Source organism: Rhinoraja longicauda, unplaced genomic scaffold, assembly GCF_053455715.1.
Source record: "Rhinoraja longicauda isolate Sanriku21f unplaced genomic scaffold, sRhiLon1.1 Scf000513, whole genome shotgun sequence".
NCBI classification, from domain to species: Eukaryota; Metazoa; Chordata; class Chondrichthyes; order Rajiformes; family Arhynchobatidae; genus Rhinoraja; species Rhinoraja longicauda.
Window position 1 is genome coordinate 47,961 of NW_027601730.1, and position 22,046 is coordinate 70,006.

The 22,046-nt window shown below is 47.5% G+C and overlaps 1 protein-coding gene across 5 annotated transcripts in view; it reads left to right on the forward strand.

Moving 5' to 3' along the window:
* The window catches only part of LOC144591025 (uncharacterized), a 40,675-nt gene extending 33,920 nt beyond the window's left edge, over nt 1-6,755 (forward strand). For 2 of the 5 annotated variants that reach the window (XM_078395373.1, XM_078395375.1), the window contains 2 exons: nt 4,300-4,395; nt 6,563-6,749. In XM_078395373.1, coding sequence (XP_078251499.1) covers nt 4,300-4,395; nt 6,563-6,630 — 164 coding nt within the window. In that variant the 3' untranslated portion in view covers nt 6,631-6,749. Of the gene's footprint in view, nt 1-1,512; nt 1,698-4,299; nt 4,399-6,562 lie in introns of those variants that run through there. The other 3 variants (XR_013546662.1, XR_013546663.1, XM_078395374.1) reach the window with 3 other exon arrangements.
* Nucleotides 6,756-22,046: the final 15,291 nt, after the last annotated feature.

Consider the following 22,046-nt stretch of genomic DNA (forward strand, 5'->3'; position numbering starts at 1 on the left):
AGTCCCTGGAGTTATAATAGTTAACAGTCCTGATAGCCTGTGGGAAGAAACTCCGTCTCATCCTCTCCGTTTTCGCAGCGTGACAGCGGAGGCGCTTGCCTGACCGTAGCAGCTGGAACAGTCCGTTGCTGGGGTGGCAGGGGTCCCTCATAATCTTGCTTGCTCTCGATCTACACCTCCTGATGTATAGGTCCTGCAGGGGACGAGTGTAGTTCCCATGGTGCGTTCTGCCGAATGCACTATTCTCTGCAGGGCCTTCCTGTCAAGATTCAAGATTCAAGATAGCTTTATTTGTCATCCAATATTGGACGAAATTCAGTCACCCTGGGCAGAGCTGTTCCCAAACCAGACTGTGATGTTGCCGGACAGGATGCTCTCTACAGCCTCAGAGTAGAAGCAATGAAGGATCCTCAGAGACACTCTGAATTTCCTCAGCTGTCTAAGGTGGTAAAGGCGCTGCTTTGCCTAACCCACCAGTGCGGCAATGTGTGTTGTCCATGTCAGATCCTCTGTGATGTGGACTCCCAGGTATTTAAAGCTGCTTACCCTATCCACAGTAGACCCATTTATATCCAGTGGCGTGTACGTCCTTGGATGTTGAGCCCTTCTAAAGTCCACAATCAGCTCTTTAGTTTTTTTGACATTCAAGGGGAGGCTATTGTCCTGACACCAGAGTGCCAGATCAGCCACCTCCTCCCGGTAGGCCATCTCATCGTTGTCGGAGATCCGGCCCACCACCACATTGTCATCAGCAAACTTGATGATCAGCAGTCATGTATGTACAGGGAGTTCAGTAGGGGGCTAAGGACGCAACCCTGGGGGGATCCTATGTTCAGGGTGAGGGGGCTAGATGTGTGTTCCCCCATCCTGACCACTCGGGGCCTGGCGGTGAGAAAGTCCAGGACCCAGGCACACAGAGGGGTGCTAAGCCCCAGTTCCAGCAGCTTCTCAGCCAGTCTGGTGGGGACTATGGTATTGAAAGCTGAACTAAAGTCAATGAACACTGCTGAGAGGATCACTGGCGCCTCACTCCCAACACTCCTGGTCCTTTACACCACCCGCCTCACCCGCAAAGCATTGAGCATTGTGGGTGACCCCTCCCACCCCTCCAACAGCCTCTTCACCCTCCTGCCTTCAGGGAGAAGGTTTCGCAGCCTGAGGTCAAGTACCACCCGACTAAAGAACAGTTTTTTCCACCAGGCTGTCAGGATGCTGAACTCTCTCCCCTCCCTTCCTCCTCTCTCCCCTGTCCCTATTGGACCTGGACTTTAACACCCCACACACACGCACATCCAGCACCAGACACTTTAAAAAATTTTTTTTAACGCATTTGAAGTGACTATATTTTATATTTTATGTTGATTGTTGTTTGCTGTGCCTTTTTAATTTTAACTTAGTTTTATGCACTTTGTTCCTCGGGATTGTGGGAAACGGTATTTCGATTTTCTGTCTGTGTAAACTGGCTGAGGATTGACAATAAAATTGACTTTGACTTGACTTGACTTTGAACAGCATCCTCACATAGCGCCCCCTTCTGGCTGTCCAGATGAGAGAGAGCGGTGTGCAGAACCTGGGAGACCGCATCATCCGTGGACCTGTTCGGACGGTATGCGAACTGTAGTGGGTCCATGTTGCGAGGAAGGAGGGCACAGATGTGCTTCTTGATTAGTCTCTCGAAGCATTTCATGACAACCGAGGTGAGGGCCAACCGGTCGGTAGTCATTTAAACAAGCTGGAGAGGCATTCTTTGGCACCGGTACAATAATGGATAAGCTTTCAGGGTACTCGGCCGCATGTCATCAAATAGACCAAAATCAACATCGTTTTGTTCAGGGGTGATCTTGCCCGACAAATCTGTTGGAATTCTTTGAGGAAGCAACAAGCAGGACAGATAAAGGCGAGTCTGTAGGGACATAGGGATTGGCTGAGAGTTCGAGCCTTGGATTGGCTAACGATGTCACAAGGTGGGCCAGCGCGGGAGAGTCTAGTGTTGAACTCCGTCCGGTAAGGACGTATTCGTTGGTTGTCTATAGTTGTGAGTATTGCGTTTGTTACGGGGTTTTTGCCCATGCAAATAAACTCCGTCTTCAACACTCACCCGCTTCTGGACTCGCCACAAGTCAGAGGTTGTTGTTAACTTAGATTTTCAGAAGGCCTCTGATAAGGTGCTGCAAGTGAGGCTGCTCAACTAGATAAGAGCCTGTGGTATTAGAGGCAAGGTACTAACATGGAATAACGGTGGGCAGACTGTCAGAAGGCAAAGAGTGTGAATAAAGGATGCGCTTTCTGGTTGGCTGCCGGTGACGTGTGGTGTTCCACAGCGGCCAGTGTTGAGTCCACTACTTTCCATGTTACATGTTAAAGATTGGTGTGATGGAATTGATGCATTGTGGCCAAGTTTGGCGATAATATGAAGATAGATGTAGGGGCAGGTAGTATTGAGGAAGCAGGGACTTTGCAGAAGGACTTGGGTAAATTGGCAGATTGGGGAAAGAAGTGGCAGTTGGAATACAGCAGAGCAAAGTGTACGGTCATGCACTTTGGTAGAAGAAATAAATGTTTAGACTATTTTCTAAATAGAGGATCAATAAATCTGAATTGGGTGTTGGGAATGCTGGTGCAGGATTCCCAAAAGATTAACTTGCAGGTTCATTCGCTGGTAAGGAACACAAATGCAAGGTTAGCATTATTTTTCAGACTAGAAGATAAAACAAATGATGTAATGCTGAGGCTTTATAAGGTGCTGGTTTCATATTAAAACTATTCTCCCTCGTCTTTGACATTTTCACCCTGTGGTAAAAGTTCTAATCCTATCAATGCCCCTCATAATTGTATTTACTTCTGTTCGGTCTCCACTCAGCCACGACGACCCAGAGAAAACAATCCAGGTTTGTCCAAACCTTCATGACAGCCAATACCATCTAATCCAACCCACATTCTGGTACATCTCCACTGGGTGGAAATGTCAAAGCTGAGGGAGCATGGTTTTAATATGAAAGGAGCAAAGTTTAAGGGAGATGTGGGGACAAGTTGTTTTTGTTGACACAGTGAGTAGAGGATGTCTGGAGCGGCTCCCAGGGGTATTGGTGAAACCTCTCCATAACCACCACATCCTTCCTGTAATGGGGTGACCAGAATGACAAACAACACTTCAAATGCAGCCTATCCACAGTCCTATATAACAGTCGAGGGAAGAGTTATAGAGATAATTTATGTTCCCAAAATGGGAAAATAAAACAAGACTGGAAGATAAAACAAATGATGTAATGCTGAGGCTTTATAAGGTGCTGGTTAGATCAGCAGAATATTACGAGATCTTTTTGGCCTCGTATCTGTGGAAGGATCTGCTGACATTGGAGAGGGTCCATATATTTATATCAATGATCCGGTGGGTGAATGGGGATGAAGAGTGTTTGACGGGCAGGGCCTGTGGTCACTGGATATTAGAAGGTCAAGGGGGGGTGGATCTCATTGAATCCCACTGAATAATGAAAGGCCCAGACAGTGTGGATGCGGAGAAGATGTTTCCAGTGGAGGGAGAGTCAAGGAGCAGAGGGCACATCCTGAGAATACAAGAATGTATCTCTAAGGTGAAATGAGGAAGAATTTCTTTAGCCAGAGGATGGTGAATCTGTAGAATTCATTGCCACAGATGGTGGTGGAGGCTGTCATTGGGTATTTTTAAAGCAGAGATTGATAGGCTCTTGATTAATAAAGATATTAAAGGTTCCAGGGAGAATGCAGGGGAATGGCAATGAGAGGGGAGATGCCATGATGGTGGATCAAGCCCGATGGGCCAAATGGCTTCATTCTGCTCCAATGTCTTATGGTCTTCTGATTGTTTGGGGTTGGACTTTCCTCCTTTAGACATTGGTGATGTTTCTGGTCCTGGAGACACCTCCCATCTCTCCAGCCTTTTCCCATTTCCCCGCGCTCCACAATTATCTGCCTGACCCGGAGTTTGACACCACTCGGGCACCCAAGGGAGCCACGACTGGAGACCCTGGTCCCGGTTTGACCAACACCCCAGCAGGGTCTGTAGGTTCCGGAATCAGCGCTGGGATCACTGATGGGAACGCCGCTCCCTGTGGTCAGTCCGGCGGCTGGTCCACACACGGACTACGGAAGAGTTAGCGGTTAAGGAGGGAGAGCCGCTGGAGGAGATGGTGTTGTTTGGGTCAGCGAGCGGTCGAGGTTTCTCCCGAGCTTGAAGTCCGCCATTCCCTAATTTCCTGTCACATGCAGGCGATATAATTTGGTGATTCCACTCTCACTCTCCCGTCTCTTCACTTGTTCCAGGGCCCCAGAGTGCCGGAGGTGAGGAACACAAAGAGTCAACAACCAGAGACCACAGCGGGACACCGTCCGCTGCCCCAGAGGGAGAGACGTGTTCAGGTATCAGGTCTTGTGTGTGGTGTGGTCGTCAGTCAGAGTCAGTGCCCAGTGTCACCCCGTGTGGTGGTCAGTCAGAGTCGGTGCCCAGTGTCACACCGTGTGGTGGTCAGTCAGTCAGTGCCCAGTGTCTCCCCGTGTGGTCGTCAGTCAGAGTCAGTGCCCAGTGTCTCCCCGTGTGGTCGTCAGTCAGAGTCAGTGCCCAGTGTCACACCGTGTGCTCGTCAGTCAGTCAGTGCCCAGTGTCTCCCCGTGTGGTCGTCAGTCAGAGTCGGTGCCCAGTCAGTACCGTGGGCCGTGTCTGCTCCGACTGAGAACTGCTGCCCTTGGGTTGGTCCGGGTTCCTGCCCTTGTCTCCACCACCACTACCATCGCTCTGCCACAGACTGGGTCCCGTGGGCCGTGTCTGCTCACACAGCCGAGTGACGGACGCTCACTCCCACTTCCAGCCCCCTGGCTGCTGACGGAGGAGGAGTGCTGTTCGTGGGGGACCAGGACCTGGGATCGCCCGAGGACAGGAGGGCAGGTGAAAGTTCACCCAGCAGGTGAGAGTTGACCCGTCGTTACCCCCAGGCCCGGCAACTGTGCTTACAGTGACCCTCATCCTCACGGAGCAGGGACCGCCCGCCGGGGAACGATCACCCAGCCAGTCTGTCCGGTCCACAGTCACTCTGCCCGTCCACAGTCACTGTCCACGTTCCCAGTCAGTCTCCCCATCCACGGTCAGCCTCCCCGTCCCCAGTCAGTCTCTACCCCGTCCCCAGTCAGTCTCTGCCGCGTCCACAGTCAGTCTATCCCGTCCCCGGTCAGTCTCTGCCCCGTCCCCGGTCCGTCTCCCCCCCGGACCCCAGTCGAACTCCCCCCCCCGACCCCAGTCAAACTCCTCCCGACCCCAATCAGTGTCCCCATCCCTTTTACGGAAATTACCCAGTCGGAGGGGGAAGGGCCATCGCCGGTGTGAAGGGGGCGGGGGGGGGAGGGGAAATTGCCCTGGAGTGAGGGGAGAATTCTTTGGTTTCAGGTTTGGGGTAGGTTTATCCACATGATGGAGGAGAGGTGTGAGGGGGAGAGGGTGTCTATCCGCACGATGGAGAGGAGGGAGAGAGTAGGTGCATCCACACTATGGAGGAGAGGTTTGAGGGGGTAGATGTATCCTGATGATGGAGGAGAGGAGTGAGGGGGAGGGGGTAGGTGTATCCACACAATGGAGGAGAGGAGTGAGGGGGAGGGGGTAGATGTATCCACACAATGGAGGAGAGGAGTGAGGGGGAGGGGGTAGGTGTATCTACACAATGGAGGAGAGGAGTGAGGGGGAGGGGGTAGGTGTATCCACACAATGGAGGAGAGGTGTGAGGGGGTGGGTGTATCTACACAATGGAGGAGAGGAGTGAGGGGGAGGGGGTAGGTGTATCCATACAATGGAGGAGAGGAGTGAGGGGGAGGGGTTGGGTGTATCTACACAATGGAGGAGAGGAGTGAGGGGGAGGGGGTAGATGTATCCACACAATGGAGGAGAGGAGTGAGGGGGAGGGGGTGGGTGTATCCACACAATGGAGGAGAGGAGTGAGGGGGAGGGGGTAGGTGTATCCATACAATGGAGGAGAGGTGTGAGGGGATTCTCCAGGATGGTGGAGGGATGGGTTGAATTCCCTGCATTGATGTGGAAGGTGTTCCTTCGGTGGGTGGGGTGGGTGTGGGGGTGGGTGGGTGGCTTTGCACGCTTTGGTATGCGTGTGTGTCTATGTGTGTGGGGGTGGGGATTATGGAGATTCCCCTGGGTGGTGGGTTTCCCTGTTGTGTGGACAGGGGGATTTCCATCGTGTGTGAGGAAGGCGTTTACAGTGGTTGGGGGGAGGGGACGTTACTTCCATTCCTGTGGTTGGGTCAGGGGGAGGCAGGAACTTAACAACGTTTATGAGAGAGGTGATTTGGAAGGAATGTGTTCGCCTGGTGTTCGGGGTTGGAGTTTGTGCTGAGAACAGGGATTTTCCTGGCGTTTGGTGACGTGTTCTGCTGGTTTTCGGGGATGGAGTTGGTGGTGTTAAGGGGAGGGAATCTCCTGGTGTTTAGTGACAGATTGTTCTGGTGTTTGGGGATGGAGTTGGTTAAGGGGAGGGAATCTCTGGTGTTTGTAAACGGGTTCTGCAGTGACGGGATCTGTGCTCTCCAGCTCTGGGCCATGATCCCACACAGTGCAGTCTCACCCTCCATCCACTGCTCTGGTCCACAGTTACATGAGGTGCTGAGGAAGCAGCTGCCCTGTGAACAAGTCAAGCCCAAGGGCCCACAGACTGGAAAACGCCAGAAGAGGGGAAGGAACTGAGCCGGAAGGTTCTGGATTGCGATCATCCAACACATCACAGGATGACGCGGGGAGGTGGTGGGTGTGTGGGATGGGGTAGGGTAGACGTGTGGGTGGGCAGTTGGGGAAGGGTGGGGTGGGGAGGCATGTGATTGAGAGTGTGGTGGAGCGGGCAGGTGGAGAGGGGTGGGATTCTTTTGTAGGGTGGGGTGGGTGTGTGTGTTGGGGTAGGGTGGGATGGGCATGCGGGGTGGGGTGGGTGTGTGTGTTGGGGTAGGGTGGGATGGGCATGCGGGGTGGGGTGGGTGTGTGTGTTGGGGTAGGGTGGGATGGGCATGCGGGGTGGGGTGGGTGTGTGTGTTGGGGTAGGGTGGGATGGGCGTGCGGCGTGGGGTGGTGAATGGGCTGGGCGTGTGGGCAATGTGTGTGGATTGGGGTGGTGGGTGTGTAGGGTGGGCTGATAGGCAGTGTTGGGTTGTGGTGGTTTGGCAGGAATCCAAGCTGATAGTGTCAGAGATATCTGTATTAACTGCCATCTGAATATTCCATCATAATTTCTGTGTTTTATTGATAAAGTTCCTATTTCATTCTGAAAATTACACGGTTGATTATTTCTCAGTGACATGACAGATTTAAACATGATTACATTCAATGACCTATTCCTGTAATGTCTCAATATTTCTGATGCATCTGACGCTACACACTGTTCAAGAATAATATATTTCAATGTTTCCGTTAGCTGTAATGCAACTTTAATTTACTAATATTATTAAAAGTAATACAATAAAGACACAAAGTAAATCCTGTGTAAATCTTTGCTGATCAAGGAGATCACTGGAAATAAACTGCAGATGACATAAAACCTGGTGGTGCTGCTGCCACTGAGGAGGGTTGTCTTGGGTACAAGGTGATGGTGATTAGTTGGTAAGATTGTCAGAGCGATGGCGATGGAACATAATCCTGTTAATTCTTGTGTGTGTCCTGCCTTTTGGTTCTAACTGACTGTGAGCTGATTCACTGAGGGAGGATTAATAACATTGGAACATCCTTTGGGCCTGAAATACCTGAGAATCACCCACACACCCACCACCATCCTATAGGAAGTTGAATGTAAGGGGAAAGGATGCAATCATGGTAAGTCCCTTAACAACATTGATGTGCAGAGGGATCATGGAATTCAAGTTCATAGCTCGATGAATGTGACAGAAAAAGTAGATGGGGTAGTAAAGATCGCGTATGATATGCTTGCCTTTATTGCCAGGGGCATTGAGTGGAAGGGTAAGATGCTGCTGTATAGGACTTTGGTTAAGCCTAATTTGGAGTATTGTATGCAGTGGAAGTCTCCCCGTTACGGGGAGGATGTGGGGACTTTGACAAGGGTGCAGAGGAAGTTTACTAGAATGCTGCCTGGATTAAAGTGTTTCACTACTAGGAGAGGTTGGATAAACTTAGATTGTTTGTTTCTGGAATGCCTGAGGTTGCGGGAAGATTTGATAGAAGTATATATAGTTATGAGAGGCATCGGTAGGTTAGACATTGAGAACCTTTTCCCAAGATGGAAGTGTCTAAGACTAGAGAGCGTAGGTATAAGGTGAGAGGGGGAAAGTACAAAGGAGATGTTTGAGGCAAGTTTTTTTACACAGAGAGTGATGGGGCCTGGAACGTATTGACAGGGGAGGTGGTGCAAGTAGATACGATAGTGGAGTTCAAGAAGCTTTTAGATCGGCACATATGGAAATTGTACCTCATGTGTGTAGGATAGAGTTAGTGTGCGGGGTCGCTGGTCGGCGCGGACCCGGTGGGCCAAAGTATCTCTAAACTAAACTACAATACTCCCTAGTTCCTACCATTCATTCGGAAAATCCTATCCTGGTTTGACTTGACCCAAATTGCATCACCTTGTATTTGCCTGGATTCGATTTGTCATTCCTCGGCTAAACTTACCCAGTTGATCAAGATCCCGCTACAATTCATGGCAAACTTTTGGCTGTCCACAATGTAACCTATTTTATTGCAATCTGCAAACTTACTGACTATGTCTAATACATTGCCAGCCAACGTGGACCCAATATGGACCCCTGAAATATAATAGTCATGGGCCACCAGTCCGAAAACCATTCTTCCACCATCACCCTCTGCTACCTTATATTAAGTCCATTAAATATCTCAATAGTATCCATTCCCTCCAACCCATACCATCAAACCTTGCAGAATAATCTTCCACACAGCATCTTATTGAATGCCTTGCTGAAGCCCATATAGATAATGTACATTACCCAACCATTATTATCCTATTTACAGCTTCATAAACTAAATCAAGTTTGTGGAACATGATCTCCTGCACACTATAGCTGTGCTTGCTGTTACTATTCAACCCCTGTCTTTTCAAATGCTTGTATTTTCTTAACCCTAAGAATCTCCTCAGTAACTTGCCTACCACAGATTAGTTAGCTTTCTCGTTCATAGTTCCCAGGTTTTTATTTATACCCCTACTTAAATAAAGGAGCATCAGCCATCCACCATCTTACGGCACCTCACTCTGGCTAACAACGATGCCTATCTCTCAGCCGGCTTTCTTCTCCGGCTTCCCTCTGTGCTTTGAATATACCAGATCAGACACTGGAGATCTATTTACCTACATACATGACAATCAGCATCTCTAATGCAATGCGGACTAAACATCACTGTTAACCTTTGTGAATTCCCTGGTCTTCACATCTTTCTCCTTGGTAAAGCAGCCAAAATATTCAACGAGGCCCTCTCATATGAGATCTACGGCTCTTCACATAAATGTCTGCGTAGCACTTTGATGTGCCCTATACTCTCTTTCCTTTTTCACCATTAAATAATCTGTACCTCTTGCCGTCCAGGGTTTCCCAGTACTGCCAGCCTTGCCATTCACTTAAAAAGGAACATGGAGGTCTTAAACTCTCACAGTTGCACTCAGAAAGATCGTCCACTTGCCAGACATTCCTTTGTCACAAACATTCAACAGAAGTACAGCAACGTAGTGCAGGAATGGGCCCTCCAGCACACAACACCCACGACGAACATAATACCAAACAAACTAATCTCGTCTGGCTCCACGTGATCCATATCACTTCATTCTCCCATCCATGTACCGATCTAAAAACCTCTTAAACATCAAGTCAAGTCAAGTTTATTTGTCACATACACATAAATGTGCAGTGAAATGAAAGATAACCCACAGTCCAACAATAAGAGCAATAAAAATAAGTAATAACACACACAATCAAACAAAAAGAAACATCCATCACAGTGAGTCTCCTCCAGTCACCTCCTCACTGTGATGCAAGGCCAGGATATATTTTTCTCTTCCCCTGCCGTCTTCTCCCGCGGTCAGGCTGTTGTAGTTGCCACGTACCAGGCCGCGCTGGACAGTGGAAGGTCCGCAGCGGGCCGACCCAAGCACTGCGATCCGGGGCGGGCAAAGACTCCGCTGCCGCCACTGCACGTCGGGGCGTCGGGGCTCCCGACATTGAAGCCCCCGCCGGGCAGAGAAAATCCTGCGGCCTATTTCAGGCCGCGCCAGACGGTGAAAGGTCCGCGGCGGGCCGACACAAGCCCCGCGATTCGGGGCGGGCAAAGACGCTGCCGCTGTCGGAGCTCCCGATGTCGGCCCCCACCCAGGGCAGGGGCTGCGAGCTTCCGACATCCCCGCGGCCGGAGCTTCCACAGGCAAGTCCCAGGTGGAGGCCGTCAGCTCCAGGGGTTCTGGCCGATGGTAGGCCGTAGCGTGAACGTAGACACGGCCCAGAAACAAAAGGTCGCGTCTCCGTTGGGAAGAGACAATTTTACATTTACAGTTCCAGCCACCCCCCTCCCCCCCCCCCCCCGCATAGTACACAACCCCAAAAAACTACATCACATTTACACTACAATCAAGACAAAGAAACAACATAAAAACACAAAGACAGACGTACTGCAGGTAAGCCGCAGCTGCAAGGGCATCTGTCTCCAACACCAACCCTGGCAACACATGCCAGGCACCTACCACTATCTGTGTAACAACTCACTCCAATAAGAGTTTGCAGGCTACTGCCAAAACCATTGAAGTTCGCTTTGCCTCAATTCTAACTTTAACGTGAGGACCAGTTCTGCCCGTTTCCATAACCATGTAAAAACTAATATAACTATGGTCACTGGTCCTAAAGTGCTCCCGAAATGACATCTCAGTCACTTCCCCTGTCCCATTTTCCAAGAGTGAGTCAAACTTTGATCTATCCCAATGGGGGGTCCTTATATGTCAACTGGAGGACATTTGCTGAACACAGAGAAAGGGCTTCTATCTAAGCCCTTAGCACTTTGGCACTTTGGGATGCAGGGGAAATGCTGGGAACTATAGAACAGTGAGCTTAACATCTGCAGTTGGAAACTTATTTTTGAGTATTCTGAGGAATATGATAAACAGGCATTTAGATGGGCAAGGGCTGATTAGGGATAATCAGCACGGTTTTGTACATGTGAGACTGTGTCTCACAAATCTGATTTAGTTTTATGAGAAAGTGACCAAACAAGTCGATGAGGGCAGGGCTATAGATGTTATACATATGGACTTCAACAAAGCATTGGACAAGGTTCCGCATGGTTGGCAGCTCTGGAAGGTTAGACCACATGGTATCCAAGGAGAGATAGCTCAATGGATAGAAAATTAGCTTCATGGAAGGAAGCAGAGGGTGATGGTGGAAGGTTGCTTCGGGGTCTGGAAGCCTGTGTGCATTAAGGTTCGTTGCTGGAACCGTTAATGTTTCTCATCTACATCAATGATTTGGATGTGAGCATACACGGCAAGATTAGCAAGTTTGCAGATGATACATAAGTGGGTGATTTTGCAGATGAGGCGGTAAGGCTCAGAAACAGTGAACATAATTGCTACTCCTCTTGGCAGCGATGCCATAGCTACAGATACAATAGGTGCAGGAGGAGGCCATTCGGCCCGTTGAGTCTCCACCGCCATTCAATGTGATCATGGCTGATCATCCACAATCAGTATCCTTTAATTCCGCTAGCCCAAAGAGCTCGATCTAACCCTCACTGGAATGCATCCAGTGAATTGGCCTCCACTGCCTTCTGAGGCACAGAATTCCACAAATTCTCGACTCTCTGGGTGAAACAGTTTTTCCTCATCTCAATTCTAAATGGCCTACCCCTTATTATTAAACTGTGGCCCCTGGTTCTGGACTCCCCCAACATCGGGAACATGTTTCCTGCACCTAGCGTGTCCAATCCCTTTATAATTTTATAAGTTTCTTTCAGATCCCCTCTCATCCTTCTAAATTTCAGTGAATAAAAGCCCAGTCGCTCCATTCTTTCTTCATTTATCAGTCCTGCCATCCCAGGAATTAACCTTGTGAACTTACGCTGCACTCCCTCAATAGCAAGAATGTCCTTCATCAAATTAGGAGAAGAAATTTGCACACAATACTCCAGGTGCGGTCTCACCAGGGCCCTGTACAACTGCAGAAGGACCTCTTTGCTCCTATACTCAACTCCTCTCTCCATGAAGGCCAACATGCCATTAGCTTTCTTCACTGCCTGTTGTTGCATGCTTACTTTCAGTGACTGATGTACAAGGTCACCCAGGTCTCGTTGTAGTTCCCCTTTTCCTAACCTGACACCATTCAGATAGAGGTACACCCTCTTGGAAGCTGTCAGGGGATATGGGCCAAATGCGGGCAGGTGGGACCAATGCAGATGGGACAGCTTGATCGGCTTTGGCAAGTTGATACGAAGGGACTGTTCCCCTGCTGCATAAATTAAGGAGACTATTATGCAATTTTGTAAGTACATTAAGGAAACGGGCTATCTGGAGAGGCCAATAGAGTCCCTTACAAAACAAAGTGGTTTACCTGTGAAGCCACAGGAGGTTACATGGTCCTTAATGACCATATCTCGTCTCTTCTTACTGTGGTGAAGGACACAAGGCTCGGGAAGTTGGGCAGTTAATGCAGCTGACAGTTCGTATTACAGTCGAGGAGCTCCTGGATGTCCTAAACCTTCCAACATAAATATATCTCTTGGGCCTGATAGATACATCCGAAGATACTGCAGGGAGATAGAAAATATAATTTACAGGGAACTCAGCTGAGGTATCTGAATCGTCATTATACACGTATGTGTTGCCGCATGAAGAGTCACATATTGTGTTTCTGTTCAAGACGGGGTGAAAAGAAAAGCTTGGGGACTGTATATCAATGAGCATAAGATCTGTAGTAGGCAAAGTACTGGAGGGGATTTTGAAAGCTAAAATATACAGGCATTTAGATAGACAAGACATAATACGTGATAGTCAGTATGCTTATTTAGGTAGGACATCCTATCTCACAAATATTTCTAAGTTGATTGAAAGCCGTTGGTAAAGCCGTATTTGGAGTACTGCGTTCAGTTGTTTCAGCCTGCTATAGGAAGGATATCCTTAAGATGGAAAGAGTACAGAGAAGATTTACGAAAATGTTGGCAAGACTCGAGGGCCTAACGTCTCGTGAAAGCTGGGGCAGGCTTAGATGTTTATTCCCCAGCAACGCAGAATGCTGTGGCTTGTGCTTACAGAGATGTATAAAAAAACATGAGGGAGACATCGAGGGAGAATGCAGAGTCTATTAGCTAAGGTAGGGAAATCAATAACCACAGTACATACTTATAAGTTAAAAGGAGAAGAATTTAATCTGAACCCCCCAATTAGAGACTTGCCTCACCAATTGCCACTATAAATTTTATAGACAATAGACAATAGGTGCAGGAGTAGGCCATTCAGCCCTTCGAGCCAGCACCGCCATTCAATGCGATCATGGCTGATCACTCTCAATCAGTACCCCGTTCCTGCCTTCTCCCCATACCCCATCACTCCGCTATCCTTAAGTGCTCTATCCAGCTCTCTTGAAAGCATCCAACGAACTGGCCTCCACTGCCTTCTGAGGCAGAGAATTCCACACCTTCACCACTCTCTGACTGAAAAAGTTCTTCCTCATCTCCGTTCTAAATGGCCTACCCCTTATTCTTAAACTGTGGCCCCTTGTTCTGGACTCCCCCAACATTGGGAACATGTTTCCTGCCTCTAATGTGTCCAATCCCCTAATTATCTTATATGTTTCAATAAGATCCCCCCTCATGAATGGTGTCAAGTTAGGAGGAGGGGGAGTTCAACGAGATCTGGGTGTCCTAGTGCATCAGTCAATGAAAGGAAGCATGCAGGTTCAGCAGGCAGTGAAGAAAGCCAATGGAATGTTGGCCTTCGTAACAAGAGGAGTTGAGTATAGGAGCAAAGAGGTCCTTCTACAGTTGTACCGGGCCCTGGTGAGACCGCACCTGGAGTACTGTGTGCAGTTTTGGTCTCCAAATTTGAGGAAGGATATTCTTGTTATGGAGGGCGTGCAGCGTAGGTTCACTAGATTAATTCCCGGAATGGCGGGACTGTCGTATGTTGAAAGGCTGGAGCGATTGGGCTTGTATACACTGGAATTTAGAAGGATGAGGGGGGATCTTATTGAAACATATAAGATAATTAGGGGATTGGACACATTAGAGGCAGATAACATGTTCCCAATGTTGGGGGAGTCCAGAACAAGGGGCCACAGTTTGAGAATAAGGGGTAGGCCATTTAGAACGGAGATGAGGAAGAACTTTTTCAGTCAGAGGGTGGTGAAGGTGTGGAATTCTCTGCCTCAGAAGGCAGTGGAGGCCAGTTCGTTGGATGCTTTCAAGAGAGAGCTGGATAGAGCTCTTAAGGATAGCGGAGTGAGGGGGTATGGGGAGAAGGCAGGAACGGGGTACTGATTGATAGTGATCAGCCATGATCGCATTGAATGGCGGTGCTGGCTCGAAGGGCTGAATGGCCTACTCCTGCACCTATTGTCTATTGTCTATTGTCTATTGTCATCCTTCTAAATTCCAGTGTATACAAGCCTAATTGCTCCAGCCTTTCTACATACGACAGTCCCGCCATTCCGGGAATTAACCTAGTGAACCTACGCTGCACGCCCTCAATAGCAAGAATATCCTTCCTCAAATTTGGAGACCAAAACTGCACACAGTAATCTAGGTGCGGTCTCACTAGGGCCCGGTACAACTGCAGAAGGACCTCTTTGCTTCTATACTCAACTCCTCTTGTTATGAATGCCAACTTTCCATTGACTTTCTTCACTGCCTGCTGTACCTGCATCTTCCGTCTGTGAACAATCCAGTAGATGACAATGAAAACACGCTTCAAATGCCGGAGACACCAGTTTTCGTGTGTTTGACCGATAGAATTGGTTTAAACTAATTGCTGCCCTTATTTTTCTTGGATGGCGAACAATCGTTGCAGACGCAAAGAGCAAATAATCAGATCCGTGCAGTTGACCTATTTAATCCGTTTGACACTAATTTACTTTTATTCTCCTGCATTCCCACCAACTGACTTAGTTTCTAGAATATTAGCGCCAATGATAACCCACGTCACAGCAATGATTTTAAACCATTTATCCCATTGCTTTTCAACCGCGCGCTTCACTCAAATGTAAATCACAGTCACATAATGTGTTCACAGCCCCGACCCCTATATAAACATAGAAAATAGGTGCAGGAGGAGGCCATTCGGCCCTTTGAGCCAGCACCACCATTCATTGTGATTATAGCTGATCATCCACAATCAGTAACCTGTGCCCAACTTCTCCCCATATCCCTTGATTCCACTAGCCCCTCAGAACTCTTATCTAACTCTTTCTTAAATTCATCCAGTCATTTGGCCTCCACTGCCCTCTCTGTGGCAGAGAATTCCACAAAATCACAACTCTTTGGGTAAAAACATTCCTTCTCACCTCAGTTTTAAATGGCCTCCCCTTTATTCTAAGATTGTGGCACCTGGTTCTGGACTCCCCCAACACCGGAAACATTTTTCCTGCATCTAGCTTGTCCAGTCCTTTTATAATTTTATATGTCTCCATAAGATCCCCTCTCCTCCTTCTAAACTCCAGTGAATACAAGCCTAGTCTTTTCAATCTTTCCTCATATGACAGTCCCGCCATCCCAGGTCCCGACATTGATCAAGGATCTGCAGACAACATTCGTTTCAACGTGTCCTCATTCGCATTAGCTCCTCTAGGTGCTACCACTCATAGACACATCTTAAACAGTCAAATCAGCCGAAAAACACCCAAGTCTCAAATGTCGGAGGAACTCTGAGGACACTGGTGGAATCCATGAGGTCTCAGGGAGAGCGTTCAAACGCAATACTATCAGCACTACGTTTCCGGAATGAAACAGGGGCTCCACAGTGATTTGCCAGCAGCTGCACAAGTTCCAATGTGAAGTTTCTTTTCCAGTTACTTGGCGGTTTCAGTGAGTTTATTCTTTGCAGGTGAATAGTTGAGCTTTGTGTGATTGGCACGTATCCTGAAGTGTTCCATATAAACGAGAATTAAACAAGGTGATTGATCAAGTTCCCTGTAGTTTGCCGTTCGCTTTTGAAGATTTAAGCAAAAGGTTGTTGAGGACAGAGCTGGGAACGACGTATATATGGATTTGAGCAAGGTATTTGAGAAGGTACGTGTGGCAGCCTGCTCCGAAAGGCTACATGGCTTGGGAACACAGGACATCTAGCCGAATGGATAGAACATTGGTTTCATGGAAGGAAGCAGAAGGTGATGGTAGAACGTTGTTTTTCGGACTGGAGGCCGATGATTAGTGGAGTGCCCCAGGATTCGGTGCTGGGCCCATTGCTGTTTGTTATTCATCGCAGAATGATGGCAAGTCTTAGATCCCCCCCCCACCTTCCCCTAGATGTTCCTTCCTTCCCCCAAGCTCCTTTCCCATCCCTCCAAGCATCCGACCATCCTCGCACCTAAATCCTCATCTCCTCCCCCATAAACTCACCTCACTCACAATCTGCACTCCTCTCGCCCCCTCATAGCCTCTTTCCTTCCACTCGGATACCTTCCCGCCTCTCAGCCCCTTCTCGTCACAATTCAAACAATTCCAACCTTTCTCACAACTCAGTCCATCCTCACAGCCCGGTCCACCCTCACAGCCCGGTCCATCCCCACAGCCCAAACCCTCCTCACAACTCAGTCCATCTTCATAGCTCGGACCCTTCTCACAACTCGTACCCTCCTCCTCTCGGTCCTCTCAGTCACAACTCAGAACCTTCTCTCACTCAGATCTTCATTTCCTTTCCCTTAGGCCATCCTCACTCAAACTCTGCCCAACAGGCCTTCTACCTACCCCTCATAGCCCCATTCTTCCCCTCAGACTCTTCCCTTCTCCATTACTCTCCCTTTACTCTATTCACTTCCCTTCAGAACTTCTCAACTCAGACCCTCCCCCTCCCACACAGACCCTCTTCTCCTCAGTCCCTCACAATTCAGACCCTCAATCCCTCACAACTTAGAACCTCTTCCTGCGGGCCCCCACAGCCCGGTCCGCCCCCACAGCCCGGTCCGCCCCCACAGCCCGGTCCTCCCTCACAGCTCAGACCCTCCTCTGTCCCTCGCAAATCAGACCTTTCCCCCACTCAGAACGTCGCGCTCGCCCAAGTGCTTGAGGGGCGAGAGGAGGGACATCGAAGAAGCCGAGGGAAAGGGAGGAACATCTGAGGGTTGGGAATCTAAGACTATCGATCATTAAAAACACAAACATAAAATAGTAGGGAAGGAGCAGAATCTTGCTGCGGTATTGACTGGGCTGAGGTACGAGTGTGTAAACATGGGCAGGAAACTGATCAGAAACGGAGTCTACATCAGAGCAATGGTAGACCGTCAAGGAGGACGTTCATTGGGTTTAGATTAAACATGTTCCAAAACAAAGCAGGAGGCATTCAATGTGAAGCATGGTGTATAGTGGGTGAGGGAACACAGTGAGGGAAGTTTCTGTCAGACACTGAGATTCCAAAACTGCACAAAGCTTGATTGAATGTAGAACATTTTAGAGTGAAATTTGAGAGCAGTTAGGAAAGCACGGTGTTAAAATATATTGGCCGTAACATTAATAGAAAAGCAAAGATGTTTCACAAGTACATTAAGAAGATAACAACTGACGAAAAGACAGGTCCAATTGAACCGGAAATTGTCCATTCTGCAGTGGCAGAGGTTTTGGGTAAGGATAAAAATGAATACTTTGTCACTACCTTTACAAAATAAGGGTGAAAAGTTGATGCGAAATTGGAATTTGATATTGATATTGGAAAGGATGAACATAGTAAGACGGGGGTTATTAAAGGGTTTCGAATCTCTGGACCCAGTTGAATTCCACACCCAGATGAAATTCATCCCAACCTGTTAGAAGAATCAAGGGAAAACATTATAAGGACTTTGCAATCCCCCTGGCTGCAGGCTGTTCCCAAAGGTAAATAGGAAGCACTTAATGGAAGACATGGTGTATGGACGAAGAGAGAACGCACAGGAAAATGTCTATATCAGTCATTGGCAACTCTACACTGCTGAAAGTCTGAAGGAACGTGGAGATTACCAGGATGAAATTGGAGGGAAGTTTGGAAAGCACAAAGAAATTATAGAGGCAGTAACATTAAAAAAGGAGCTAAGATGTTTTATAAGTATTTTATGTGAAAGGCTTGAATAGTGAAAGGCTTGGATGAAGTGGATGTGGTGAGGATGTTTCCATTAGTGGGAGAGTCTAAAACTAGAGGTTATAGCCTCAGAAATAAAGGACGTTCTTTAAGAACGGAGATGAGGAGAAATCTCTTTGGTCAGAGGGTGGTAAATCTGTGGAATTTTCTGCCATGGAGGTTATAGAGGCCAGGTCAGTGGAAATTGTTAAGGCAGAGATGGATGGATTCTTGATTAGTACAGGTGTCGGAGGTTCTGGGTAGAAGGCAGGAGAATAGGGTTAGGATGGAGAGACAGATCAGCCATGATTGAATGGCAGAGTAGACCCGATGGGCTAAATGGCCTAATTCTACTCCTATTCCTTATGACCTTATGAGGAAGAGGACAAATAACTAAAAAGTAAGATCCATTAGGGTGTTGCCAGAAATGAAAAACATTAGCTGTCAGGAAAATTGTGAAAAACTGTAAATATTCTCTTTGGAACTGGGCAGATTGAAGATTGAATATTTCCCCTCAGCAGAGGTATTAGAAACAAGAAGTAGATTTAAAATAATTGTTGGAAAAGATTGGGGGGAGATGCGGTTTTTCATCTAGAGGGTTGGAGGGAACCTACAATTTCCCAGTTGAAGGTGTTGAGGAGCCAGAAACTCCCAGCCAATTCACAAAACACATGAGCGCATTTGTCTGGATCCATGATCTGTTGGAGTATTATCACGGGCAAGAATGTGTTATTAGACTGAGTAGTGTTTTCCCTAGTGGCAAGGACATGGTTGGCAGAATGACCTTGCCCTTGCCATAAATGTTCAGTGATTCTCGACATGCGGGGTGAAGATTTTGTGCGTGACAGACTGCATGGCACTGTTGGTGTTTCCTTCTTTCGCTGGATCCAAAAAAGGAAATCCTTAGTTTGATTTATGAGGAATTGGACCAAGCATTTGTCAACATGGAAACCTCACGTTTACATTGTAACCTTTCTCTCTTCCAGCTCTGTCTCAACAACATCAAGCAGCCATTCACTGGCTCAGGGCACAGAGCAAACACACAATGAACCACTGACCTGCAGGTGAGCAATGGTTGAGTGGTGGGGCGGGGGGGGGGGGAGGGGGTGCTCTGTGTTTTGATTTCCAACTCTTTGATCTGTTGATTCTCAGCCCCTTCCAAGCAGCATTTGGACTGAGTTGCAAATATCTGCTGGACCTAATGCACAGCTGCCACTAGTAGCTGTGGGTGGCAGTAACGTCCTCATTAGATAACAAGACAGGGTCAGTGATTTAGTGAAAAATAAAATTATGTTCAACATATCGAATGAAGCAGGTAACAGGTGAGCTGGAGAATGGGCTTTCTGAGCAAGTGGGTTCATGTATTTGCATTGAAAACCACTTCCTGAACAACCATCAGGCTCTTGAACACTGCACAACACCAACCACTACCTCACCAACTTACTACTGTGGACTTTTTGATTCACTATGGACTTTGGTTTTGCACAGGCTTTGGTGACATGATGTTACTGATTATTCATTTATGTATTCTTGATTATTGAATGCTTATTTGTCATATTATTGTCTTAATCGGCCTGTAAAGCTGCAGCATGTAAGAATTCTAATTGTTCTATTGCCGATATATATGACAATGAAACACACATGAGTCTTGAATTATCAATTTGATTTATGAACGACTTATCGATGGCCCTAAGTTGTGATCTCTCCTGCAAACAGAATTGTATTCTCGACAACTACCTGTTTGATCATTTTGAAGATTTCCTGAGGTTGAGGAATGATAGGATGGAGAAAAGAACCCCAGCCTGTTCAAACATTCTTGATAGGCATACTTTTCCATCAGGTGTGTGTTTCAGTAGAGAGTTTTATCTTTTAACACTGTCGGATCTTTGATTTTTCCTTTGACCTATCCCTCCCCACCTCTCTGCAACTTGAAGCCAACTTGATATTTTTCCTTTTAAAGTTCTGTTTTTGACTTGAAAACTGAACAGTTTCTCTTTGCATAAATGTTGCCGGGCCTGCTGAGCCTATTCAGCTCCACAGACAGTATTGTGGTTTGAACCTGAGTCCCCGGAGCACATAAACTGCGGTGAAGGTGTGAGGGGATGGAGAGTGAGGGAGGGGCCTCTGAAACACAGATCAGAATTTTAAAATGGCCGCCAGTACTGGCACAAGTGGTTGTGAGTGTCAGATATCCTATCCACAGCAGGTGTCGGCTAGATGAATACTGTGTCTTCCACGGCCAAATTCTCTTAGAACCATGAGTACTCACAGCATGATCAATACTGGCAAAATATTTCCTTTCAGCCTTGCCGTTATTTAACCATATGCAGGCAATATTATAACACTTCCTTCTGATCAGTAAAACAACATTCGAGTCAACATGTCTAATGTTGGTATTGGATGGGAAGAGGTGAGATACATGGGAAGAGGTGGGCTGGAGAGACCCAGGGCAGCAATCGATACCCACCCTGTCTTCACTTCTCACAGAGGCATCAGCTCCCAAAATATCTTGCATTAGGAATTAGACTGAAGATAAATATCTGTGGCCATTTTCCTGTTACCGGTTTCCAGAGTCTCTTTTGACTTATTGGTATTAATGTTGGTTTTTAATTGTCACATTTACTCAGATACAGTGAAAAACATTGGTTACATATTATCGAGTGAAATCATGCTATATGTGAGTACACTCAAGCCATACACAAATAATACAGTTGGTGCAAAGAGAAAAACACCGCAGTGCAGTACATAATGGTATCGTGTTACAGTTACGGAGAAAAAGTCCAAGATCCACAATGAGTTATGTTGGAAGATCAGACCTACAACCCAGTTTATGGGAGGACCATTCAGAAGATTGTTGGGAGAGGTGAGAAAAGGGAATGGCAGTCGTTTGAGTGGTCCTTGATTATGTTGGCTGCATTCCCGAGGCAGCATCAAGTATCCCCATGGAGTTGATGTGGGGTTGGCCGTTCTGTGTGAGGGAATGGATTACGTCTAAAACCCTCCACACTTTTTTGTGGTCTTGCACAGAACTGTTGTGAAACCACAATCTGATGCAACCTGACAGGATGCTCTCCATTTCATAAACAAATAATGATCTGATTCAGCCAGAGGCTTTCTGCCTCTGACTGCCATCATCTGCCAGATATCACCCCCAACGATTGAGCAGACTGATAAAACTCCCTAATGTCTGCCACAAGAAGGCGGCATCTATCATCAAGGATTCCCCACCATCCGGGCCGTGCCATCTTCTCAGTGCCATCATCGGGCAGGTTTAGGTTTATTATTATTGTTACATGTACACTGAACAAATATGTTGTTTGCGTGCTATTGGATCAAATCAGATGAATACAATCAAGCCAACCACAGGTACAACAGATACAGATGCACCTCCTCATGATGCTTCGACTTACTTTATTTCGACTTTGCGATGGTGCAAAAGGCAGCATTCCAGCACCTTCAGTCACCTGTGTCCCCGGAGCACCACGGAATATCTGTTGAAGAAAGATGTTGCAGTTGAAGTCTCCTGCTGGCCCAAAGAGGGGACACAGGTAGTTTCCCTGTGAACACCCTTATAACACGGTTAATATTGCAGGTCGGTGCATGGAACATAAATCTGGCGACTTTATATTGTAACTTTACAAAAACAGGTCGACCGCACCTGGAGTGTCTTCCGAAATTCTTGTCAGTAGACTGGAGGAAAGATGAGCATGCATAGAAGTGAATTAAATTGAATTGAATTGGATAAATTCGTACAAATTGCTTTGCTCGCAAGGATATCAAGACATACAGTAGACA